Below are 27,624 nucleotides of genomic sequence, written 5' to 3'. Positions count from 1 at the left end.
TTTAAGTGTTTTACAGCGAAAACACAATATAGCATTATATTAGCTTACTACAATAGCCTACATACAACCGCATTCATTCATCAAGGCACGTTAGCGATAGCAATAGGCCCGTTAGCGTTAGCGAATAAACCAGCAAAAGATATCAATTTTCACTAACCTTCATAAACCTTCCTCAGATGACAGTCCTATAACATCAGGTTATACATACACTTATGCTTTGTTCGAAAATGTGCATATTTAGAGCTGAAATCAGTGGTTATCCATTATGCTAACGTAGCTTCTATTTCCCAGAATGTGCGGATATTTCTATTAGACTCTCACCTATTCTGACCAAATAGCAATTCATAAACATTACAAAACAATACATGTTGTATAGGAAATGATAGTAACACTAGTTCTTAATGCAATCGCAGTGTTAGAATTCTAAAAATATCTTCATTACGACATAAGGCTTATGTTATAGCAAGAGAGTGGCCAAAACCGGGGCGCAAAACTACTAGTATACAGTTCGACAGATATATGAAATAGCATCATAAAATGTTTCTTACTTTTGCTGATCTTCCATCAGAATGTTGGACAAGGGGTCCTTTGTCCAGAACAGTCGTTGTTTGGATTTAGAACATAGTTTTTCCCTCTTCAATTAGCCAGCACACTGGCCAAGTGGCTCGAAGCTCTCCTTTCTGAACAAAGGCACACAACGCAACACGCCTAACGTCCCGAATAAATTTAAAAAATCTAATAAAACTATATTGAAAAAACATACTTTACGATGATATGGTCACATGTATCAAATAAAATCAAAGCCGGAGATAGTAATCGGCTATAACGACAGCTATTCCGATGGCAAATCCAGAACCAACTTCGCGCCTTCCTGAAAACATAAAATGGGGGGCACGTCATTCCAAGAGGACGTATTCCATCTCAGACCAAGATAATCACTCCATTTCTTCTCTCACTGCATCTTGACATCCTGTGGAAGGTGTATGACGTGCATGTATGCTCATACGTGTCATGCCCATTTATAGGCAGACCCTTGAACAGAGCATAATTTTCAGACTTTCCACTTCCTGGTCAGAAAGTGTGCTGCCAAATGAGTTCTGTTTTACTCACAGACAAAATTCAAACGGTTTTAGAAACTAGAGAGTGTTTTCTATCCAATAGTAATAATAATATGCATATTGTACGAGCAAGAATAGAGTACGAGGCCGTTTAAATTGGGCACGTTTTTTCCCCAAAGTGTAAATAGCGCCCTCTATCCTCATCAGGTTAACTGGTGAGCTCCACTTCATTTAGAATTCTGGGGCAACAAGTTATGACAGAATAGAAGCTGCTAGTATCTAACTATAGTTGACAAACAAATGGCCTACCAAATGTTGGAAATTATCATATGGTTTACTAAATGTCATCAGTTATAATATGGCTCACCAAATGTCAGAAATGATAAGCACAACGTTTTCTAAATTAGGGGTGAAAGTAACCAGTAGGCTATACGATCCAGTACGGAGTATCAACAAAATAAATTATTATGTAATTATGGTGGATCGAACTGCGCAGGTAGCCTACTTTTTTTAAAGTGAATTGTTTGACAATCAGATGAAAACATGATGACACAACACCCATTATATGCGAAACTTAGCCTGCAAAAAACAACAGTAAATTGGATAAGATGTTTACATGCCACAGTATCCTTTCTAAGATCAGCATATGTCAGGCATCTTATCCAGGTTTCTCATAACCGTGATACAAGCTTTTTCAGGTTATTGCAAACGGGATATGATGTGTATATGTGTCAACTCAAAAACAAAAATTTTGACTATCCCAAACAATAATGGGATATTGGTGGGCATGTAAACGTTGTCAGTGAGGCTAGCATCTGAAGAGAGGTTACTCTCTTAGGAGGGATATGTCATTGAGATTTTTAGTGCTTCTATTCTATACTCAGCAGAAATTTGAATGATTCCTTTCTAAAATGGGTTGAAAAATGCACTTCTACTCTAGTTACGTAATTTGGCCAAAATGAATCATGGCATTACAGTATGCATTATCTCTGACCCTCGTGTGACATTAAACTTGTTTCTCTCTCATCCCTCCAGGTTCATATATGCTGGTGAACTCTTCCCAGCATGCTGCAGGGCATCGCGCCCAGCTCCTGCTGCAGACGCTGAGTGAAAACGACACACACTGCGTCCAGTTCAGCTACTTCCTGTATAGCCGCGATGGCCACAGTCCAGGGGCACTGCGGGCGTACGTTCGGGTCAACGGCGGCCCGCTGGGTAGCCCAGTATGGAACACGTCGGGGTCCCACGGACGACAGTGGCACCAAGTGGAGCTGGCTGTCAGCACCTTCTGGCCCAATGAGTACCAGGTAAATCCCTCCCAGTGGCATCACTTCACTGCTACTTTCAGTCGTTACACACCATGCTTCAATTTCCCACTGCGTCCAGCTATACATAATAGTGGCTAGAATCAAACAGGCTCATTCTGATCCCATTTACTTCATATATGATGTTAATGTAGTCCGTATAAGGTTTTATTTAAGGCCTAGTGAAGGTGTTAGATATTAAGACAAATATACAGCATAAGGGTAACCAGCCAAAAGCAGAGCCTGATCATCCAGGACTGTGTGTGTTAACTTTACTGTTCTCCAACAGTGAGATACTGTACACCACGGGAAGACCTTGTTGTTAATCACATGCACATGAAAAGATTTAAGTGCCTTTTGAATGGGGTATGGTAGTAGGTTCCAGGCGCACCGGTTTGTGTCAAGAACTGCAGCGCTGCTGGGTTTTTCACACTCAACAGTTTCCCGTGTGTATCAAGAATGGTCCACCACCCAAAGGACATCCATCCAACTTGATACAACTGTGGGAAGCATTGGAGTCAACATGGTAAAGCATCCCCGTGAAACGCTTTCGACACCTTGTAGAGTCCATGCCCTGACGAATTGAGGTTGTTCTGAAGGAAAGGGGGAGAGAGCAACTTCAATTTTAGGAAGGTGTTCCTATTGTTTTGAATACTCAGTGTATGATACTACAGAAACCAGGTTACTGTTTACACAAATATTTCTGTAATTGTTAGTGTCAAATTTGTATCCATTCTTAAAGATGTGGGTCCTTGGTCCTCTCTCTTTTTTCCCTCACCTATCTTGTGGGTCAGTAACTGTGCAATGCATTGTCTAGAGCTTTGTGATAATAATTAAGACGTCTGCCTCAGAAGGACGACAGTTTGAATTGATGCAAATGCCTCTTACATTTTTTGAAATGCTTCAAAACGAATGCCAAAGCTTCATTCAATTGTATAAAGGATGACAGCAATCAAATGAGTTTCAATATTTACCCCTCCATGGTATCTCACTTATTTGTTTTAATTCTACTTCCCAGGTCCTGATCGAAGCGACTGTTTCCAGGGAGCGGCGAGGCTACATCGCCATTGATGACATCATGCTCCTGACCTATCCCTGTTGTGAGTACCATCACCAATGTATAAGAGGAGGGAGGTGGTTGGGGATTAAGTAACAGTATAAAATATAAAATGTAGAGACAGATACTGTATAGAGAGTGAAATGAAGAGAGTTTGTTCCATTTAATAAAGAGGAAGAGAACGCTAATGGAAGCTTGACCTTTTCATTGGTTGATTGCAATGTGGGTCCAAGTTTGATGTGATTGACATTTGCCCAAAACACTCACCACATACACTTGCCTCTTCAGCTCCAGCCACTCCCCTGTGATTTAGTCTCAAGAGCACTCATAAATGTGCCCAAATGACTCAAGGTTAGAGATGGAAAAATAGAAAACTCTTTCTGATTTATCCCACAAAGTAAATGTACCCTCTAAGTATGCAGAACTTAGAGTTCTAAACAGCTCTTTAGCTCTTCTCTCCTCTATTATATACTGTATTATACATAGTGATTATTGATGTGTATTGTTGTGTTTGTATTTTTTGTCAACTGTAGCGCTCATCTGTGGAAGTGCATGACTCTCAGCATGACTACCTGTCAAAATAAATATTAAATAAAGTGTTATCCATTAGTTGCCATGGACTTGCCATTTTTTAGATCCATTTTCTAGAATGAAAGGGCAAAATGTGTGTTTTGCAAAAGCTGTTCTTCTAGGACAGGTATTCCCAAACTGGGGTACGCGCAATGCGGTCGGGGGTACGCCAAATAAAAATGTGATACACATATAAAATAAAAATTGGACATTTATTTTTTATAAAAAAAAATATATAATCTTCACGTTTTGAAACAGTCCATTTATATTTTCCAATGGGGCTGTACATTTGGGTGAGTTTTTTTTCTCTCGCCTGAGTAGCCTCGTTTCACGGCCAAATATATTATTTAACCATCTAGTGTTCAGCGAAATAACAACGCAATGTCAAATACAGGTAGCCTTGTAAAATAATGAACATCCAATCACATTAACTGTTACTCTCTCGCGGGAATTCCAATAACAGTCCGTATGTAGCCAAACGTAGCTGCTGCTCATTCCGTTTGATCGAAAATGGTAAATGGTTAAAAAAGTAAGGCCCACAGAAACACATACAAGCTCTACTGGTAGAACTGTTACTGTCGACAACAGGTGTTCTGCTTCCACGAGCACATCCAATGCTAACGTCAGTAATTCTACATGTGTTGTTAGCCCAGCTAGCATGGACACTGACAGTTGTGAATCTGACGCAGCCAAAGAGCTACTGCCCCCTTTCCCGGGAAAGCACCGACAGACAGGATGTTGGACCATCGAAGAGGCATAAATATGATAAGAACTACATTGATTTGGTGTTCACTTATATTGGGAGTATTGCCTTTCCTCAGCCACAGTGTTATATGTGCAAAAATACTATCTCACAACTCAATGAAACCTTCACTCTTACGCAGACATTTAGAAACAAAACATGCCAATTTGAAAAATAAGCCACGGGAGTTTTTTGAGGGAGAATTATAACGGCTTTCGAGTAGTAAGACATGAATAAAAGCAACAGATACCATTAATAAGAAGGGGCTAGAAGCGTCTTATATGGAGAGCTACCTAGTGGCTAGGACAGGCAAGCCCCATACTATTGTGGAGGACTTAATTATTCCTGCTGCCGTGGATATGGCTGGGACAATGCTTGGGGAAATGCCCAAAAAACTTTACAGACAAACCTTCATCAAACAATACTGTTTCACGACACATCAGTGACATGGCAGGATATGTTCTGAAACAAATACTGCTTCGCATACAAGTAAATTCTATGCATTAAAGCTGGATGAGTCAACAGACGTGGAGGGCCGGAAACAGCTCCTGGTATATGTCCGTTATGTTTATGGGGGTCAATTAAGGCAGACGTCCTCTTCTGCAAACCACTGGAAACCAGCACAACAGGAGAGGATATGTTTTAAGTACTAGACAGCTTTGTGACATCAAATGGACTTTGACGCAAAAGCCATGATAGAGATACCTAGTGGAGTGGTAACGCGCGTGCAAGCAGTTGCTCCCGACGCCACTTTCGTACACTGCAGCATCCACCGAGCATAAAGTTTTCTTTACTGACCATCATTTCCCTTGTCTCACCGCTTTCATGATGACGAGCTTCTCACATAACTGGCCTATCTGGGTGATGTTTTTTCTCGTCTGAATGATCTGAATCTAGGATTACAGGGACTCTCCGCAACTATATTCAATGTGCGGGACAAAATTCAGGCTATGATTAAGAAGTTGGAGCTCTTCTCTGTCTGCATTAACAAGTGTAACAGTACTCTTCTTGTGTTGTGTACAATCAATCATCGACACGAACTCCAAATTGTAGCATCAGTCATGGAGATTTATTCGGATAGAAAAAGCACAAAATTGCACGTCATGCAATGCACGGCTCACCATCCAACTCTGCACTCACGCACACTGGTTTGGTGCTTGTTCACTGGGACGATTCTAACTGAAATATCCTCCCTCGTAAGCAAGCCACGCAAACCAGACAATAACATACCATGTTGAGTAGGTGAAGGCAAAACAATACCAAAACCAAAAATCCATTGGCTTAACAATAAAGTGGCAAGGGGAGTCACCAATATAACCCTGTTACTCAAGGACAACACACAGGTCCATCATCTTTCCATTATTGTATGATTTTTTGTGTGCAAATGAACTCAAGCTTACAGACAACGTCAAATGTGATATAGCGAAGCTCCTGAGTGAGATGGGTGCGCAATTACGCAGGTACTTTCCCGAAGCGGATAACACAAACAACTGGATTTGTTATCCCTTTCATGCCCTGCCTCTAGTCAACTTACCGATATCTGAACAAGAGAGCCTATTTGAAATTGCAACAAGCGGTTCTGCAAAAATGTAATTTAATCATAAGCCACTGCTAGATTTCTGGATTGGGCTGCGCTCAGAGTATTCTGCCTTGGCAAATCTCGCTGTTAAGACACTGATGCCCTTTGCAACGACGTACCTATGTGAGTGTATTCTCGGCCCTCACTAGCATGAAAACTAAATACAGGCACAGTCTGTGTGTGGAAAATTATTTAAGACTGAAACTCTCCTATACAACCCACATTGCAGCGTTATGTATATCCTTTCAAGTACACCCTTCTCGTTAACCTGTGGTGAGTTATTCACAATTGTCAATGAACAAATAAGGTTTTATATGTAAGATGGTAAAAAAAGAGAAATATATATTATATTATTATTTGTGCCCTGATCCTATAAGAACTCTTTGTCACTTCCCACGAGCCGGGTTGTGACAAAAACTCACACTCATTCTTATGTTTAAGAAATGTATAGTATAGTGTGTGTGTGGCAGGCTTACAATGATGGCAAAAAACAACACTTGAGAGTGCTCTGACCCTGGTGCTAGGGGGTACGCAGCTGGAGGTTGAATGTTTGAAGGGGTACAGTACTATAAAAAGTCTGGAAACCACTTCTCTGGGAGAAGACATGTGGTGGTTTGTTCACTAGGTGGTTTCTCACTGCTTTTATACAGTGGTTAAGTCTGTCTGTGTGTGCACAGTGTACCTTGGATAACACAGGCTTAGTGTGCTATTAGTCCTAGAGAAGTAGACATTTCCTGGGAAAAGCAGTAACACCAGTGGATAACACGCCTGAGCTTAAGCCATGGACAAAGCTTCTCTCTCCCTGTGACATGTTTGTCCCCCAACATACTGTACTGCTGATCAAAAAGTGATCTGCCAGCTCACTAATTTGGAATTCAGTTAACACCTTTAGTGTAGTTAGATATACGTGACTCTATTATAAGTGACTTGAGCGTGAGGTGAGGATATACTCTGGGCTTTTTTTCCCTTGTCATGAGGGTTTCGGAACAGTGTAATTGGAGGATAAGTTATAGTTCAAAGAAGGAAGTCAGTCAACTGAAATAAATAAATTTGGTCCTAATCTATTAATTTCACATATCTGGGCAGGGGCGAAGCCATGGGTGGGCCTGGGAGGTTATAGGCCCACCCTCTTAGGAGCCAGGTCCACCCAGCCAATCAAAATGAGATTTTCCCCACAAAATGGCTTTATTACAGACATATAAATACTCCTCAGCAACCCCCCCCCCCCCCACCCCCCCCTCCCAAGCCCCAAGCTGGCGAGGTTACACTTGGTCTGCGGTTGTGAGGCCGGTTGGATGTACTGGCAAACTCTCTACGTTGGAGATGGCTTATGGTACAGAAACATTAAATTCTCTAGCAACAGCTCTGTTGGACATTCCTGCAGTCAGCATGCCAATTGCACACGCCCTCAAAACTTGAGACATCTGTGGCATTGTGTTGTGTGACAAAACTGCACATTTAGAGTGGCCTTTTATTGTCCCCAACACAAGGTGCACCTGTGTAATGATCATGCTGTTTAATCAGCTTCTTGATATGTCGCACCTGTCAGGTGGATGGATTATCTTGGCAAGGGAGACATGCTCACTAACAGGGATGTAAACAAATTTGCAAAAAAGCTTTTTGTGCATATGGAACATTTCTGGGATCTTTTATTTTAGTCAATTAAAAATGTTTCCACACTTTACATGTTACGTTTATATTTTTGTACAGTAGAGTTTCTACTGTATGGGATTTAAATCAGAGATGCTAACTATGTCCCTGCCTAGCCATCCAGTGTTTCCCTGCGTTTCCCATGGAGAGCAGATGGTATTTTCTACACCCCCTCAGTGCTACCATTAAATAATTAAGACTGTCATCAGGACCTGGGCGCAGTACTGTCTAAGGTGGCACACGGCCAGCCTGCACCATTTGTCACAGGGAAAGGAGACAAAAGTGAAGTGAAAAAAAGTCTAAGGAAGGAATTTGTAAGTCGCTCTGGATAAGAGCGTCTGCTAAATGACTTAAATGTAAATGTAAATATGAAGAAAAAAAGAAGAAAAGCCACCAAGCTCCTTCCTTCTTGCAAATTCTGGTAAAACTGCTAAGCACGCTTGACACTTCTGCTGTAGTCTCCATAGTCCTAGTCTTTGACTCTGAAACCAGTGTTGCAGTCAAATGAAATATTTATCATGGTAAAGAGTCCCCGGGATGTGATCTGACACAATTATACTACCAAGTTCTTTAGACAACAGAAGGACCTGTTTTTTTATGACATTAGTTTTTGTGTTTGTTTATGGTGGCTCATAGCTACGATGAATTATGAATTAACCTTAGACGGGGGAGTCGTCCATGGGAAACATGACCACCTGTGTACTACAAATGCAAGAGGCATCTTCGCCTCTCCCCCTGCCTATTTACACAAAGTAGATCAACAAATTCTCTCTATCTGCCAGAAAGCAACAGTGTAATGAAACACTGAACATGGAAGAGCAGGACTTGAAACATTCACCTCTCTCATTTTGATTTCACTACTACTCCACCTCTAAAGTAACATCTCCTGTCTGTCAATCCCTTTGATTGACAGGTTGGGTTGTCCTCCATTTTGTGGCCTCTGCTGGAGGCTCTAACCCAGTGGTTAGGCTCTGCGGGAAGTCCGTCTCATAGAACTGTGGACGAGCAGGAGAGCTCCAGTGTTAATCACAGTGTAGCTGGGTGGGATTGCTGCTGCAGCACCCACACTCTGACTCACTGCGGAGCTCGTCCTTATTAGAAGAGTGCTGTTTGTTCATCAACAACAATGTTCTTGAGCCTGATTTCTGAGTTCTCTGGAGTCTGGGGATCTGGCTGAAGGATGTTCACCTAACTTCCATTGACGCCCGATCTCTTTATGAGTTTATTGTAGGACAATAAAGGGAGAGAACAAGCAATATGTCAATGAGTCCTTCTCCAACCATCGGTGAGATTCTTCATGGGAGAAAATTAGTCTCTGATTCTTATCTAATTAAACATAAAAGTTTGAATTACGTTGTTGTATAATGTGAAAAGCTGCCGAAGGTGACATTTCATACTTTCACAGTCACACACATCTCACACTGGTAATGAAGCTGGAACAAAGTCTGATTTATGAAAATTTACTGCAGCTCTTTAGAAATCACAAAATGTAGAATTTTTTATTTTATTTAACTAGGCAAGTCAGTTGAGACAAATTCTTATTTTACAATGACAGCCTACCCCGGCAAAATTCTCCCCTAACCAGGACGATGCTGGGCCAATTGTGCGCCGCCCCTATGGGACTCCTGATCACAGCCGGTTGTGATACAGCCCGGGATAGAACCAGGGTCTGTAGTGACGCCTCTAGCACTGAAATGCCTTAGACCCTGCGCCACTCGGGAGCCCTAGTATAGCTGCAAAGCCCTCGAAATGAAGGACATGGGCGTTTTGCTACACATAACTTTGTAAAACGTATTTTGAAAAAAAGCATTTATTTTGTTGGTCTGGGTGGCTGGCATTGTGATTGGCTGTCTGTCATGGCACAGCAGTCCTTTTGATCTCTACTCTCTCGTTCTGTTCCTACAGATAAGGCGCCCCACTTCTCCCGGCTGGGGGATGAGGAGGTCAACACTGGGCAGAATGCCACCTTCCAGTGTGTGGCATCGGGCCGGGCATCGGAAGCTGAGAAGTTCCTCCTGGAGGTCAGTGGGGATTTGGGGGCACACCTGTAGTATTTATTTTCTTTCAAATACGTTTCAGAGTTTGATTGAGCCTGTCTGGAGTGCCAGGTAGATGGATTTGCACTTTTGCATTCATTTTCAACTATTAAAGTGGTTCCATTGAGCCAGGCAAGCTCAATCAAGCACAGCTGAAGTATTTCAAAGAAACCAAATATTATTTGAATGCAGGTCTCTTTGGGAATACCAGCACTTTTGAGTTCTACTTGAAGTGTATTTGTGGTCACGCCATTAAAGAGGGAAAGTTGAAACGATGGATGAGTGTCTTTGATTTACAGTTGAAGTCGAAAGTTTACATATACTTCGGTTGGAGCCATTAAAACTCGTTTTTCAACCACTTCTTTGTGATAGGGGGCAGCATTTTCACTTTTGGATGAATAGCTTGCCCAGAGTGAACTGCCTTCTACTCTGTCCCAGATGCTAATATATGCATATTATTATTACTATTGGATAGAAACACTCTGAAGTTTCTGAAACTGTTTGAATGATGTCTGTGAATATAACAGAACTCATATGGCAGGCAAAAACCTGAGAAAGAATCCTAACAGGAAGTGAGAATTCTGAGGCTGGTCGATTTTCAACTCATCGCCTTTTCAAATCTCAGTAAGATATGGATCTGTTTGCACGTCCTACGCCTTCCACTAGATGTCAACAGTCTGTAGAACGTTAAATGAAGCCTCTACTGTGATGTGGGGCCGGATGGGAGGTGTTTCAGTCAGTGGTCTGGCAGAGTGCCAGTTCTTGGTCATGCGCATTCCAAATGATATCGCCTTGCATTCCATTACTTCTGTAGACACAAAGGAATTCTCCGGTTGGAACGTTATTTAATATTTATGATAACAACATCCTGAAGATTGATTCTCTACTTAGTTTGACAAGTTTATTCGACCTGTAATATAACTTTTTGAAGTTTTCGTCCGACGTTAGCCTGGATCTGCGCGAGCGTTTGGACGTGTACAAAACATGCTAGCAAAAGTAGCTACTTGGACATAAGTAATGGACATTATCGAACAAAACAATGATTTATTGTGGAACTAGGATTCATGGGAGTGCATTCTGATGAAGATCAGCAAAGGTAAGGGAATATTTATGATGTAATTTCTTATTTCTGTTGACTCCAACATGGCGGAGAAATGTTGTTATATCTGAGCGCCGTCTCAGATTATTGCATGGTGTGCTTTTTCCGTAAAGTTTTTGGGAAATCTGACACAGCGGTTGCATTAAGAACAAGTGTATCTTTAATTCTATGTAAAACATGTATCTTTCATCAAAGTGTATGATGAGTATTTCTGTTATTAGATGTGGCTCTGGCGCCAATGTAAACTAAGATTTTTGGATATAAATATCCACATTATCGAACAAAACATACATGTATTGTGTAACATGATGTCCTATGAGTGTCATCTGATGAAGATCATCAAAGGTTAGTGTTTCATTTTATGTCTATTTCTGCTTTTTGTGACTCCTATCTTTGGCTGGGAAAATGGCTGAAATCAGACATCTTGGCTGGATTCACAACACGTGTAGCTTTAATTTGGTGTTTTTCATGTGTGATTTCATGAACGATAGATTTTATAGTAATATATTTCATTTTTTGGGGGGGGGGGTCAGAAGTTTACATACACTAAGTTGGCTGTGCCTTTAAACAGCTTGGAAAATTCCAGAAAATGTTGTCATGGCTTTAGAAGCTTCTGATCGGCTAATTTACATAATTGTAGTCAATTGGAGGTGTACCTGTGAATGTATTTCAAGGCCTACCTTCGAACTCAGTGCCTCTTTGCTTGACGTCATGGGAAAATCAAAAGAAATCAGCCAAGACCTCAGCATTATTTTAAATTGACCTCCACAAGTCTGGTTCATCCTTGGGAGCAATTTACAAATGCCTGAAGGTACCACGTTCATCTGTACAAGCAATAGTACGCAAGTATAAACACCATGGGACATGCAGCCATCATACCGCTCAGAAAGGAGAGCATTCTGTCTCCTAGAGATGAATGTACTTTGGTGTGAAAAGTGCACATCTATCCCAGAACAACAGCAAAGGACCTTGTGAGATGCTGGAGGAAACAGATACAAAAGTTTCTTTATCCACAGTATAAAGTCCTATATTGACATAACCTGAAAGGCCGCTCAGCAAGGAAGAAGCAACTGCTCCAAAACCACAATAAAAAAGCCGGACAATGGTTTGCAACTGCACATGGGGACAAAGATTGTACTTTTTGGAGAAATGTCCTCTGAACTGTTTGGCCATAACCATCGTTATGTTTGGAGGAAAAAGGGGGAGGCTTGCAAGCCGAAGAACACCGTCCCAACCGTGAAGCACGGGGGTGGCAGCATCATGTTGTGGGGGTGCTTTGCTGCAGGAGGGACTGGTGCACTTCACAAAATAGATGGCATCATTAGGAACGAAAAGTATGTGGATATATTGTGGATACATCTCAAGACATCAGTCAGGAAGTTAAAGCTTGGTCGCAAATGGGTCTTCCAAATGGACAATGACCCCAATCATACTTCCAAAGTTGTGGAAAATGGCTTAAGGACAACAAAGTCAAGGTATTGGAGTGGCCATCACAAAGCCCTGACCTCATTCAGTTACACCAGCTCTGTCAGGACAAATGTGGGAAGCTTGTGGAAGGCTACCCGAAATGTTTGACCCAAGTTAAACAACTTAAAGACAATGCTACCAAATACTAGGTGACTGTATGTAAACTTACCCACTGGGAATGTGATTAAATAAATAAAAGCTGAAATAAATTATTCTCAATAATACTATTCTGACATTTCACATTCTTAAAATAGTGGTGATCCTAACAGACTTAAAACAGGGAATCTTTACTTGGATTAAATGTCAGGAATTGTGAAAACTGAGTTTAACCTGTTTGGGGTGCAGCCCGACACCGGTAAACTTATGACAACATCCAGCTCAAGTGCAGGGCGCGAAATTCAAAATATATATTTTTTTAAATATTTAACTTTCACACATTAACAAGTCCAAGACACCAGATGAAAGGTGCACATCTTGTGAATCAAGCCAACATGTCCGATTTTTAAAATGTTTTACAGGGAAGACACAATATGTAAATCTATTAGCTAACCACGTGAGCAAAAGACACCAATATTCTTACTCCATCAGTTTATGACTCCATCAGTAGCTATCACAAATTCGGCCAAATAAAGATAAAAATAGCCACTAACCAAGAAACAACCTCATCAGATGACAGTCTGATAACATATTTATTGTATAGCATATGCTTTTTTCCAAAAATTTGCATATTTCAGGTATAAATCATAGTTTACATTTCAGCTACAATCAGAAATTGCACCGAAAGCAGCCATAATATTTACAGACCCCAACGTCAAACACCTAATTACTCATCATAAAACATTTCTGAAAAATACATAGTGTACAGCAATTGAAAGACAGGCATCTTGTGATTCTAGACAATATTTCCGATTTATTAAATGTTTTACAGCGCAAACAAAATGTAGCGTGATATTAGCATAGCCACAATAGCCAGAAACACTTGGGCGCCCACGACCAGTCAACATGCACGACAGATATTAGAAATAGCATCATAAAATGTTTCTTACTTTTGGTGATCTTCCGTCAGAATGTTGGATAAGGTGTCCTTTGTCCAGAACAGTCGTTGTTTTGATCTGGAACGGCAAATATCCCTCTTCATTTAGCATGGGCACTTGCCAAGTGGGACGGATCACTCCAAAGTCAACAAAGTTAGAGAACGGAACACGGCAAAACTCCCGAAAAAAATTCAATAATCTGATTAAACTATATTGAAAAAACATACGTTACGATGATATGGTGACATGTATCAAATAAAATCTAAGACGGAGATGTTCGTCGTTCATAACGACAGCTAAACAGAAGCCATATCCATGTCCTCTTTCGCGCGCTCCAGAAACAGGATATGGACGGTCACGTCAAACAAAGACCTTTTATTCCACCTCAGACCAAGATAGACACGAAATGTCTTCTCTCACCGCATCTTGACAACCAGGGGAAGGCGTAGGAAGTGTATGTAGACTCTTACGTATCACACCCATGTATAGGCATGCAGTTGAACAGAGCATCGATTTCTGCCATTTCACTTCCTGGTCAGGAAAAGTGCTGCAGAAGGAGTTCTGTTTCACTCAGAGAAATAATTCAAACGGTTTTAGAAACTAGAGAGTGTTTTCTATCCAATTGTAATAATAATATGCATATTGTGCGAGCAAGAATTGAGTACGACGCCGTTTGAAATGGGCACATTTTATCTGGCTACTCAATACGCCCCCTGCAGCCATAACAGGTTAAATGTACTTGGCTAACGTGTATGTAAACTTCTGACTTCAACTGTATAAACATGCTTGTGTTAGTATTCAAATTCAGCAGAGCATTGGGGAGAGTTTTAATGCTACGCTCCAGCTTTGAAGACTCTCCAGCCCAGCACCTTTTAAAATCCAGTTTGCTCATGAAATCACAGTGCTCTTCTTTCTTCACAGCCTTCTTCCTTTATCCAAATAGAGGGCTCTGTTTTTAATATCCCCTTTTCCCACTTGTATGCTTTATTCATGACAATTCCATCCCGCTGAAGGTCAGGAAGGCCACTGCAGTGTATGTCTGAGTGAATAACATTCATTGGTTTTAAAAACCTCACATATGAAGGCCTGATGGAAGGTTTCAAAGAGCATTGTGATAGTCTTTTGTTTTACAGCCTCTGTCTCTCACAGCAATGACCACACATCCACGACTCTTACCACCACCTCTTACAGTATGTGATACTTACACCTGTCACGTTCTGACCATAGTTATTTTGGTTTTCTTTGTTTTAGTATGGTCAGGGCGTGAGTTGGGGTGTGCAGTCTATGTTTTCTGTTTCTATGTGGGGTTTCTTGTTTGGCCTGATATGGTTCTCAATCAGAGGCAGGTGTTAGTCTTTGTCTCTGATTGGGAACCATATTTAGGTACCCTGTTCTGTAGTATATTTTGTGGGTGATTGTTCCTGTTCGTGTGTTCCTGTTTTTTTCTATGTTCACTAGTTTGGGACTGTAGCTTCGTGCGTTTTCGTCAGTTTATTGTTTTTGTTCATTCTGGAAAAGTATTCTAATAAATATGGATAAGTACCACGCTGCGCATTGGTCTTCCGATCCTTCCTACTACTCCTCGTCAGAGGAGGAAGACGAAAGCCGTTACAGAATCACCCACCACAACCGGACCAAGCAGCGTGGTAACGGGCAGCAGCAGCAGCAGCGATCACAGGATTCCTGGACGTGTACGTGTGCATAGCCCGGTGCGGTACATAGCAGCACCTCGTATCGGCCGGGCTAGATTGGGCATCGAGCCAGGTGCCATGAAACCGGCTCTACGCATCTGGTCTCCAGTGCGTCTCCTCGGGCCGGGGTACATGGCACCAGCCCTACGCATGGTGTCTCCTGTACGGGTACATAGCCCATTGCGGCTTATTCCACCTCGCCGCACTGGCATGGCTACAGTGATCATCCAGCCAGGTAGGGTTGGGCAGGCTCGGTGCTCGAGACCTGTAGTGCGCCTCTACGGTCCGGTCTATCTGGTGCTTTCTCCAAGCACCAGCCCTCCTGTGGCAGCCCACGTACCAGCCCTCCTGTGGCAGTCCCTCGCACCAGCCCTCCGGTGCCAGCACCACGTACCAGGCCCCCAGTTCCAGCACCCCGCACTCGCCTTGAGGTGCGTGTTCCCAGCCCGGTACCACCAGTTCCGGCACCACGCACCAAGCCTACTGTGCGTCTCCAGGGTCCAGTATGCCCTGTTCCTGCTCACCGCACTCGCCCAGTTGTGCGTGTCCCCAGTCCGGTACCACCAGTTCCGACACCACGCACCAGGCCTACTGTGCGCCTCATCAGGCCAGAGTCTCCTGTCTATCCAGAGCCGTCAGAGCCGCCCGTCTGTCCAGAGCCGTCAGAGCCGCCCGTCTGTCCAGAGCCGTCAGAGCCGCCCATCTGTCCAGAGCCGTCAGAGCCGCCCGTCTGTCCAGAGCCGTCAGAGCCGCCCGTCTGTCCAGAGCCGTCAGAGCCGTCCGGCAGTCAGGAGCCGCTAGAGCCATCCGCCAGTCAGGAGCCGCCAGAGCCGCCCGCCAGTCAGGAGCCGCCCGCCAGTCAGGAGCCGCCCGCCAGTCAGGAGCCGCCAGAGCCGCCCGCCAGTCAGGAGCCGCCAGAGCCGCCCGCCAGTCAGGAGCCGCCAGAGCCGCCCGCCAGTCAGGAGCCGCCAGAGCCGCCCGCCAGTCAGGAGCCGCCAGAGCCGCCCGCCAGTCAGGAGCCGCCAGAGCCGCCCGCCAGTCAGGAGCCGCCAGAGCCGCCCATCAGTCCGGAGCCGCCCATCAGTCCGGAGCCGCCCTTCAGTCCGGAGCCGCCCTTCAGTCCGGAGCCGCCCTTCAGTCCGGAGCTGCCCCTCAGTCCTGAGCTACCCCTCAGTCCGGAGCTGCTCTCAGCCTGAGCTACCCCTCAGTCCGGAGCTGTCGTTCAGTCCGGAGCTGTCTTTCAGTCCGGAGCTGCCCTTCAGTCCGGAGCTGCCCTTCAGTCCGGAGCTGCCCTTCAGTCCGGAGCTGCCCTTCAGTCCGGAGCTGCCCTTCAGTCCGGAGCTCCTGTTCCTGTTCGTGTGTTCCTGTTTTTTCTGTGTTCACTAGTTCGGGACTGTAGCTTCGTTGGTTTTCGTCAGTTTATTGTTTTTGTTCATTCTGGGAAAGTATTCTAATAAATATGGATACGTACCACGCTGCGCATTGGTCTTCCAATCCTTCCTACTACTTCTCGTCAGAGGAGGAAGACGAAAGCAGTTACAACACCATGCAATCCTTGAGATGCAATGCACATCATCATCTTCCACTTTGAGACTCTGTCCTTCCTTCAACGTTCAAAAACTCTAACATCTGAGTGAGAATGATATCAAACAAACCATTTTGTCACATCACAAGGACATATTCCTCCAGTAGGGGCCTGTCAATAACGGCACTAACATTCGCAATAACAAAAGTACTCAAGATAGTTTTCTTAGTAATTCGCTCCAGCCTGATTGTTTACATAATCCTTCTCAGGTTTATTTGATTAACCTGATTTCCCTAATATCCTTTAGTGAAGGGAGAAAAAAATGAACAGATAAAAGAAGTAAGCCATGGGCAATGGCCACTGAAGTCTATGATTGAGGGTTTGGTTTGGTATGACCACCAGACCAGACAGGTTGTCACTGCTTGACCCTCATCAGAGTTTTTTTTACTTGTGACAGCTGGGGCTTGTGTGGTCTGCGGCTTTTGAGAGTTTGCAAACATGTCCACCGTGGCTTTGGACAGCACAAATACTTTTATTTTATCTTTATTTAACTAGGCAAGTCAGTTAGAACAAATTCTCATTTACAATGATGGACAACGCTAGGCCAATTGTGCGCTGCCCTATGGAACGCCCTACGTGTTCTCTGAGACTGATTCTGTTTACTCACCAGCTGTTTTTCAATTAAAAAGAAAGAGAGAGAGGAATGTGTTGATAGGCAAGCCTGCTATTTCACACACTGGGAAAGGCCTTTGCCTAAACGTTAGCTTAATGTTAGGCTCAAGGTTGCCTGTTATTGAGACTATAGGCTTGAAGGATACTTGTGGTGATAATGGACTACAACAATGTGAGAAATGCCTTGAAGGGTTCAGTGGGATACCTGCTTTCATTCAACAACATCTCTACTGCAGCTTTCTTTCCCAGCACCAGTAATCTCTTTTGTTTTGGTTATTTTTTTTCATGCGCTCGCTCTACATTTGTCATGCCCACTTCTTCTCCGTGATATATTCTGGCTTTGAAGAGCACTGGTGTCAGAGTCATTTTCTCTGTTTCGTTTCCTTTTGCTCTGTACCAAAACATGAAAGCTTACACCCTGCTATTCATCTGCAAGACTACACATTAGAGTGACTAAAGGGTGAAACATTAAGCCCATCAGGCATGCACTTATAGCTACTCATGTGGATTTAAATGTATTGAGTGCTGGGTGGTGATAGCACCCTATATTGCTACAGTATGGACACAAAAGATGACTGACTTCCGGCGCCTGCACTGAATAAACTAATGGCCCTCATAACCAACATTGCTCTCATAGTCATTATTATCTTGACAAGATTTCATTTGTTTGTATTTAAAGTTCCTGATTGTCATTGTACATGTTTAAATAGGGGAATGACCCCTGCCATTTTAATTGCATGCTGCTGGACAATCATCCTGTTTAATCACTCAACTTAAATGGCCTGGATAGCAATAATTGAAGCGTATTTAGTTATTATGTTGTTAGCTGAGTGTCATGGCTCCACCAAGGGAACAATAATCTTACTATGCAGACTGCCTCAAATATTGCACTCCGTTTAGCTGATTTAAGAAGATGGAGCATACACAAATGTTGTGGATGTTGTTTCAAAGCCTAACACAAAGAAATGGACAGCACTTTTAAGGTGAGGATTAATTCAAAACACCCATACGCATATTAGAGCGTATGGGTACGCATAGGCCTATATACACTGAGTACACCAACCATTAGGGACATGGGTATGGACTTTACAAGGTGTCGAAAGCATTCCACAGGAATGCTAGATCATGTTGACTCCAATGTTTCCCAGAGTGTCAAGTTGGCTGGATGCCCTTTGGATGGTGGACCATTCTTGATACACACGGGAAACTGTTGAGCTTGAAAGCCCAGCACAAACCAGTGAGCCTGGCACCTACGACCATACCCTGTTCAAAGGCACTTAAATATTGTGTCTTGCCCATTTATTCACCCTCTGAATAGCACACATACACAATCAATATCTGAATTGTCTCAACGCTTAAAAATCTTTCTTTAACCTGTCTCCTTCCCTTCATCTATACTGATTGAATTGGATTTAACCTTTTGTCAATGTGGGGGCGCTGTTTTCCCTTTGTAAAAAATCGTTCCCAAATTAAACTGCCTCGTACTCAATTCTTGCTCGTAAAATATGCATATGCAAAATATGCACATTATGCATCATTTTGCAGCAAACTTCCTGTCAGGAAGTGGAAAATCTGAAATCGATGCTCTGTTCTAGGCCCTGCCTATAAAGGTCCTTGATATTTATTAGAATACATGCACTTCATACGTCTTCCACTAGATGTCGACAAGTAGTGAGAGAAGAAATTGAGTGTGTAACTTGATCTGGGGTCGAATAATAGCTCTCGGCATGACGTGTCACCAGTTTCCTGTTTTCTGGAGAGCGCGTGAAGGGACCTGGATTTGCCTTCTGATAAGCTGTCGTTACGGATGACTAATATCTCCGGCTTTGATTTTATTTGATACATGTGACAATATCATCGTAAAGTATGTTTTTCAATATAGTTTTATTAGATTATTGAAATTTATTCGGGACATTAGGCGTGTTGCGTTGTGTGCCTTTGTTCAGGAAGGAGAGCTTCGGGCTACTTTGCTAGCTTTCCGTGCTAATTGACTGGAGAAGAGGACATTCTAAATCCAAACAACGATTGTTCCCGACAAAGGACCCCTTGTACAACATTCTGATGAAAGATCATCAAAAGTAGGACCCATTTTATGATGCTATTTCATAAATCTGTCGAACATGTGAAATAGTCGTTTGCGCCCAGATTTTGGGTACTCTCTCGCTATACCTAAGCTGGATGTCGTAATGAAGTTCTTTTTAGAATTCTAACACGCCGATTGCATTAAGAACTAGTGTATCTATCATTTCCTATACAACATGTATTTTTTAGTAACGTTTATGTATAGTTATTTGGTCAGAATAGTTTAAAACCTATTTTGTTAGAACATTGTATATGGAACTGATTTTAAGAAATGTTGCTTAATGAATTTGATTAATATTATGGTGTTTCTATTCCAAGAAAAATGAAAAACCCTCTGGAAAATATGTCGCTGTACAACGTGATGGTCGGGAGTAGGCTACAGTACTGGGCTATTTAGCTAAAGAATCCCTGTGTCGTGCGGGCACGTGGGAGACTGGGGTTCGATTTCCCAATTGGGAGGAAGGAGTAGGCTGTCCGTAAATAAGAATTTGTAACTGACTTGCCTAGTTAAATAAAGGTTGCACTAAGAGCATAACATTATTCACCCTAATTGTATAATTGTAGTCTAGCCAACAGACAAATGGAGATTCAGTGAAAATAAAAACCTCATTGATTTATCAAGACCAGTCCCCAAGCTTGTCTCAGAGCAGTGCGAAATGGTGCTAAAATAGTTGTAGGCTATTGCTTCTAACTTCAATATGCTCTTTAAATAAATAAGACCTACACCACTTTTAACAACACATTACCCAACACTAGTGAGACTCATGTCGCCTATGGTAGGTCTACAGTATATTGAAAAATATTTATTTCAATGACGTGACCGCCAATAATTACTTATGGGTCTCCAGGTGGCGGCCGACATGGGTATTGAACCTGCATCTGTAGCATCTCATTTTGCACTGTGATGCAGCATCTTAGATCGCTGCGCCAATCAGGAGTGCTATTATAATACTGTAAATGGTGTCCAGGTCAGGATAACCAAAACATTTATTTATTTAAGACTATCAGAAAGAATGTTGGTACTTATTTATTTTGATCCAAAGCCATGAATGAGTGAGTCCCTCAGCTTTATGTAGGTGCCGGGCTATATGACTGTGCCATCAACTTGATAATATATACCAATATTTTGGAGATTATTTTGTTTTCAAAAAAACATTATTTCTGTAATTCAGTTATATTTATTCCCATAGTAATTAATTATAGATACATAACTAAATAAACATCTGCATTTTGAAAGAGTATTTTATATCATTATTTTATTAACGAAATCATAAAGATGCTGATTAAGAAATACAATACTGTAAAGTATATGCTTTATCCAACATTTTGCGGTTGCATAAGGTCGCCCACACAGAGCTTTATGTAGGTGCCGAGGCTATATGTCTGTGCAATCAACTTGATTATTTAGCAGACATCACCTGCTGATATTCCGCCAACACATATATTTTAAGAATATCATGGAATATAATTGAACATTTTAGTTTCTCCATGCTTGTCTCAGAGGTGGTGGAGTTACAGAGCTCACAGGTGTCCCTGGCATGGATTGTGACTTGGATTGTGAGATCTCATTCCTCGCCCTATGCAATGCGTAATTTTTCGACTCTCTGCCAATGACGTCTGGCTCTGGACCAATGCATCAGCTGTCGCCCGTGTCTCTGCCCTCAGATGATGTTTCTCTTTCTGCTGGTCTGTCTTCAATGACTCGATCTCAGTCTCAAAGTTTGAATCTGATCCATGTGCACCTTCATCAGATGAGCAGAATGGTACCATCGATTACAGTGGCCTATCATAGAAACGGTAGATCAATTAATAATTAAAAGTGACTCCAACACACAAACGCTGCACACACATTTTCCAGCCCTTTGTCCACTGATCCCCATGGATGGTTGTCGGCATGCATTTTTGTGTGCTTGTTTATATTTGACCCATCCTGTGTTCTCTCTCCAGAGGCACAGTGGGGACGTGACATCTACAGCCTTGGTCAAGCACCTGAGTCACCGGCGCTTTGTGGCGTCATTACAGGTGGACAGTGTGCAGTGCAACAACCAGGACCTGTACCGATGTGTCACCCAGTCCTCCAGGAGCTCTGGGGTCTCCAACTTCGCTGAACTCATCGTCAAAGGTAAATGCACCCGCCGTCAGTCTGTGGAACGAGGCTAGGATCTCTCAATATGCTGTACTGTAGGTCTATAAACCAAGGGTGAACTGAATGCAACTGATTTAGTCATGTTACTTTGTGTTAGCAAAGGCAGTAAAATTAACATTAATGAATCATTAATCAATTTACACGTCAAACACACTTGTCAGCTGTGGCATAATTCAATCAACACATTGAAGTGCTTGATTGATATTATCATATAGACCAGGTATTCCCCAACAGCGGTACATGCAATGCCGTCGAGGGTAGCCTCATTTCACTGCCAAAAATAAAATAATATCTAGTTTTTCAGCGAAATAACAACACAATGTCAAATACAGGTAGCCTAGTCAAATAATTAACGTCAAATCACATCAACCGGTACTCCATCGCAGGAATTCCATTTACGATCCGTATGTAGCCAAACGTAGCTGCTGCTCATTCCGTTTGCTCGAAATTGGATAAGAAAAGTAAGGCCCGCGTCCATAGAGACACACACCAACTCTACCTGTAGTACTACTACTACCAGCAGTACTACCCCTGCACCTGTCGACGACAGAAGTTGTTCTGCTTCCACAAGCACATCCAATGCTAGCGTCAGTAATTCTACATTCGTTGTTTGCCCAGCTAGCATGGACACTGACAGTTGTGAATCTGATGCAGCCGAAGAGCTACTGCCCCTTTACCCGGGAAAGCACTGAACAACAGACAGGGATGTTGGACCATCGAAGAGGCGCAAATATGATAAGAACTACATTGATTGGGGTTCACTTATATTGGGAGTATTGCCTTTCCTCAGCCACAGTGTGTTATATGTGCAAAAATACTATCTCACAACTCAATGAAACCTTCACTCTTACGCAGACATTTAGAAACCAAACATGCCAATTTGAAAAATAATCCATGGGAGTTTTTTGAGCGAGAATTAAGGCGATGTCACAGCGCGGCTAGTGTTCAACATAATTTAATAAAGAATATGTGAACACTACAAACAACAAAACAATAAATGTGAAAACCAGTCCTATCTGGTGCAGAACACAAAGACAGAAGACAGGAAACAACCACCCACAAAATCCCAACACAAAACAAGCCACCTATATATGATTCTCAATCAGGGACAACGATTGACAGCTGCCTCTGATTGAGAACCATATTAGGCCGAACACAGAAACAGACAAACTAGACACACAACATAGAATGCCCACCCAGCTAACGTCCTGACCAACACTAAAACAAGCAAAACACATAAGAACTATGGTCAGGACGTGACAGACGACTTTAGAGTAGTAAGACATGTATAAAAGCAACAGATACCATTAATAAGAAGGGGCTAGAAGCATCTAATATGGTGAGCTACCGAGTGGCTAGGACAGGCAAGCCCCATACTATGGTGGAGGACTTAATTATTCCTGCTGCCGCGGATATGGCTGGGACAATGCTTAGGGAAAAGGCCCAAAAAACGATAAAGACAATGCCTTCATCAAAACAACACTGTTTTACGATGCATCAGTGACATGTCAGGAGATGTTTTGAAACAATTACTGCTTCATATACAAGCCAGGGAATACTATGCGTTACAGCTGGATGAGTCAACAGACGTGGTGGGCCTGGCACAACTCATGGTATATGTCCGTTATATTTATGGGGGTCAATTAAGGAAGACATCCTCTTCTGGAAACCAAAGCAACAGGAGAGGATATTTTTAACCTGTCTAGGACTGGGGTGCCGCTAGCGGCACACCCCCCCCACCCCCACTGAAAAGGTAGAGCCGCGAAATTCAAAACAAATCTTTTTTTTTAATATTTAACTTTCACACATTAAAGTCCAATACAGCTAATGAAAGACACAGATCTTGTGAATCCAGCCAACATGTCCGATTTTTAAAATGTTTTACAGGGAAGACACAATATGTAAAGATGTAAATCTATTAGCTAAAGACATTAGCATAATCCACCATCTTTTCTTTGTCCACCAACACCAGTAGCTATCACCAATTCGGCTAAACTAAGATATTGATAGCCACTAACCAAGAAAAAAGCTCATCAGATGACAGTCTGATAACATATTTATGGTGTAGGATAGGTTTTGTTAGAAAAATGTGCATATTTCAGGTAGATGTCATAGTTTACAATTGCACCCACCGTCACAAATGGACTAGAATAAATACAATGAGCAACGTGTTAACCTAACTACTAATCATCAAACATTTCGTAAAAATACACAGCATACACTAATCGAAAGACACAGATCCTGTGAATACAGACAATATTTCAGATTTTCTAAGTGTCTTACAGCGAAAACACAATAAATCGTTATATTAGCATAGCACATGTGCAAACATTACACCAGCATTGATTCTAGCCAAAGAGAGCGATAACGTAAACATCGCCAAAATATATAAATTTTTTCACTAACCTTCTCAGAATTCTTCAGATGACACTCCTGTAACATCACATTACAACATACATCTACAGTTTGTTCGAAAATGTGCATATTTAGCCACCAAAATCATGGTTAGACAATGAGAAAAGTAGCCCAGCTGGTCAGAAAATGTCCTGCGCCACATTAGACAGTGATCTAGTCGTATACATAAATACTCATAAACGTGACTAAAAAATACAGGGTGGACAGCGATTGATAGACAATTTAATTCTTAATACAATCGCGGAATTACATTTTTTAAATTATCCTTACTTTTCAATACAGTTTGCGCCAAGCGAAGCTACGTCAAACAAGATGGCGTCCTAAGCCATTAACATTTTTCGACAGAAACACGATTTATCATAATAAATTGTTCCTACTTTGAGCTGTTCTTCCATCAGAATCTTGGTCAAAGAATCCTTTCTTGGGTCTAATCGTCTCTTGGTCAAAAGCTGTCCTCTTGCCATGTAGAAATACCCATTGCATTCGACATGAACTGGAAGCGTGCCCAGAGATTCACAGTGTCTCAGAAATAAATGTCCCTAAATCGCACTAAACGGGTATAAATTGCTATAAAACGGTTTAAATTAACTACCTTATGATGTTTTTAACTCCTATAACGAGTAGAAACATGACCTGAGAAATATTACTGGCTCCACTAATGCTTGGAAAAAGAACGGGTCGGTGCCCACCGTGCGTCCGACGCAGCAGGAAAGGAGTGCCTACCTACACGTGTTTTTCATTTATAGTGGCTGTGATTGCACAATCCACACCATTCAAATCGTCATCACGTAAAGGCATCCAGGGGAAGACGTAAGCAGTGTCCGTATACTCATAGCAATAACAGTGGCCTTTAAACTGACTCCAGAACAGGGGCCAAAATGTGTGAAATCTGACTCCATGTCAGGGAAATTGCTGTAGAATGAGTTCTGTTCCACTCAGAGACAAAATTTCAACAGCTATAGAAACTATAGACTGTTTTCTATCCAATAATAATACTAATATGCATATTGTACGATCAAGAATTTTGTAGGAAGCCGTTTCAAAAATTACACGATTTCCATAAATAGTGACAACAGCACTCCCTAGCCTCAACAGGTTTTAAATGTACTGGACAGCTTTATGACATCAAATGGATTTTGGTGGTCAAGATGTATTGGTATATGTACTGATGGCGCAAAAGCCATGACAGGGAGACATAGTGGAGTGGTACCGCGCGTGCAAGCAGTTACTACCGATGGCGTTTGGGTACACTGCAGCATCCACCGAGAGGCTCTTGTTTCCAAGGGAATGCCTGACAGCTTGAATGACGTTTTGGACACTACAGTGAAAATGGTTAACTTTGTTATAGCAAGGCCCCTGAACTCACGTGTACAGTGGCTTGCGAAAGTATTCATCCCCCTTGGCATTTTTCCTATTTTGGGGCCTTACAACCTGGAATTAAAATGGCTTTTTTTGGTTGGTTTGTATCATTTGATTTACACAACATGCATACCACGTTGAAGTGAAACAAGCAAGAAATAAGACAGAACTTGAGCATGCATAACTATTCACTAATCATAACTATTCACGCCCCCAAAGTCAATACTTTGATGAGCCACCTTTTGCAGCAATTACAGCTGCAAGTCTCTTGGGGTATGTCTCTATGAGCTAGCCACTGGGATTTTTGCCCATTCTTCAAGGCAAAACTTCTCCAGCTCATTCAAGTGGGATGGGTTCCGCTGGTGTACAGCACCCTTCAAGTCATACCACAGATTCTCAATTGGATGGAGGTCTGGACTTTGACAAGGCCATTCCAAGACATTTAAATGTTTCCCCATAAACATCTTGATTGTTGCTTTAGCAGTATGCTTAGGATCATTGTCCTGCTGGAAGGTGAACCTCCATCCCAGTCTCAAATCTCTGGAAGGCTGAAACAGGTCTCCCTCAAGAATTTCCCTGTATTTAGCACCATCCATTATTCCTTCATTTCTGACCAGTTTCCCAGTCCCTGCCGAAGAAAAACATCCGCACATCATGATGCTGCCACCGCCATGCTTCACTGTGGGGATGGTGTTCTCGGGGGGATGAGAGGTGTTGGGTTTGCGCCAGACATAACGTTTATCTTGATTGCCATAAAGCTCCATTTTATTCTCATCTGACCAGAGTACCTTCTTCCATATGTTTGGGGAGTCTCCCACATGCATTTTGGCGAACACTTTAAGCAATAGCTTTTTTTCTGGGCACTATTCTGTAAAGCCCAGCTCTGTCGAGTGTATGCCTTAAAGTGGTCCTATGGACAGATACTCCAATCTCTGCTGTGGAGCCTTCAGGGTTATCTTTGGTCTCTTTGTTTCCTCTCTGATAAATGCCCTCCTTGCCTGGTGTAACGCTCGTCTTTCTCCTCTTCTGAGGAGGAGCAAGGATTGGACCAAAATGCAGCGTATTGTGAAGACATAATCTTGTTTATTTAAAACGAAGACGAAAAAACACTTGAACAAACTACAAAATAACAAACGACGTGAACAGACCTGAACTTGACAACAAAACACATGAACGCACGAACAGGAAGGAACACACGAACGAACGAAACAGTCCCGTGTGGTACAAACACTGACACAGGAACAATCACCCACAAACAAACAGTGAGAACAGCCTACCTTAATATGGTTCTCAATCAGAGGAAACGTAAAACACCTGCCCCTGATTGAGAACCATATCAGGCTAATTGAAAATGAACCCAACATAGAAACACATAACATAGAATGCCCACCCAGCTCACGTCCTGACCAACTAAACAAAGACAAAACAAAGGAAATAAGGTCAGGAACGTGACACCTGGTCTGTTTTGGTGGTTTGTTGTGGTGCCATTTTCTTTCCATTTATTTAATAATGGATTTAATGGTGCTCCGTGGGATGTTCAAAGTTTCAAAAAAAAAATTATAATCCAGCCCTGATCTGTACTTCTCCACAACTTTGTCCCTGACCTGTTTGGAGAGCTCCTTGGTCTTCATGGTGCTGCTTGCTTGGTGGTGCCCCTTGCTTAGTGGTGTTGCAGACTCTGGGACCTTTCAGAACAGGTGTATATAAATGTGACAGATCATGTGACGCTTAGATTGAACACATGTGGACTTTATTTAATTAATTATGTGACTTCTGAAGGTAATTGTTTGCAGCAGGTCTTATTTAGGGGCTTCATATCATTTTTTGAGTCAACAATTTTTTCCCCATTTAATTTCACCAATTTGGATTATTTTGTGTATGTCAATTACATGAATTCCAAATAAAAATCAATTTAAATTACAGGTTGTAATGCAACAAAATAGGAAAAACGTCAAGGGGGATGAATACTTGTGCAAGGCTGTATTTTCTGCACTATGCAATGATATAAGCAGCGACCATGTAACACTTTTACAACATACAGACGTGCGCTGGTTATCAAGAGACAAGGTATTGACACATTTTTTTAAACTAGAGACGAGCTTAAAGTTTTCTTTACTGACCATCATTTTCGCTTGTCT

At 42.2% G+C, this 27,624-nt stretch overlaps 1 protein-coding gene and 1 long non-coding RNA gene across 10 annotated transcripts in view; one reads left to right on the top strand and one right to left on the bottom strand.

Annotated features, from left to right (window-relative positions):
- Positions 1-27,624, top strand: part of LOC129857827 (receptor-type tyrosine-protein phosphatase U-like) — a 262,960-nt gene that overhangs the window by 129,093 nt on the left and 106,243 nt on the right. For 8 of the 9 annotated variants that reach the window (XM_055926448.1, XM_055926452.1, XM_055926446.1 and 5 more), the window contains exons 3-6: positions 2,094-2,365; positions 3,381-3,462; positions 9,866-9,981; positions 21,514-21,688. In XM_055926448.1, the coding sequence (XP_055782423.1) occupies positions 2,094-2,365; positions 3,381-3,462; positions 9,866-9,981; positions 21,514-21,688 (645 nt within the window). The remainder of the gene's footprint in view (positions 1-2,093; positions 2,366-3,380; positions 3,463-9,865; positions 9,982-21,513; positions 21,689-27,624) is intronic. The other variant, XM_055926449.1, reaches the window with a different exon arrangement.
- Positions 1-27,624, bottom strand: part of LOC129857830 (uncharacterized) — a 47,383-nt gene that overhangs the window by 5,668 nt on the left and 14,091 nt on the right. The gene's annotated exons all lie outside the window — the stretch shown is intronic.

This window comes from Salvelinus fontinalis, chromosome 6 (genome assembly GCF_029448725.1).
Source record: "Salvelinus fontinalis isolate EN_2023a chromosome 6, ASM2944872v1, whole genome shotgun sequence".
Classification (NCBI taxonomy): Eukaryota; Metazoa; Chordata; class Actinopteri; order Salmoniformes; family Salmonidae; genus Salvelinus; species Salvelinus fontinalis.
This window is presented reverse-complemented; position numbering and strand designations above follow the sequence as displayed.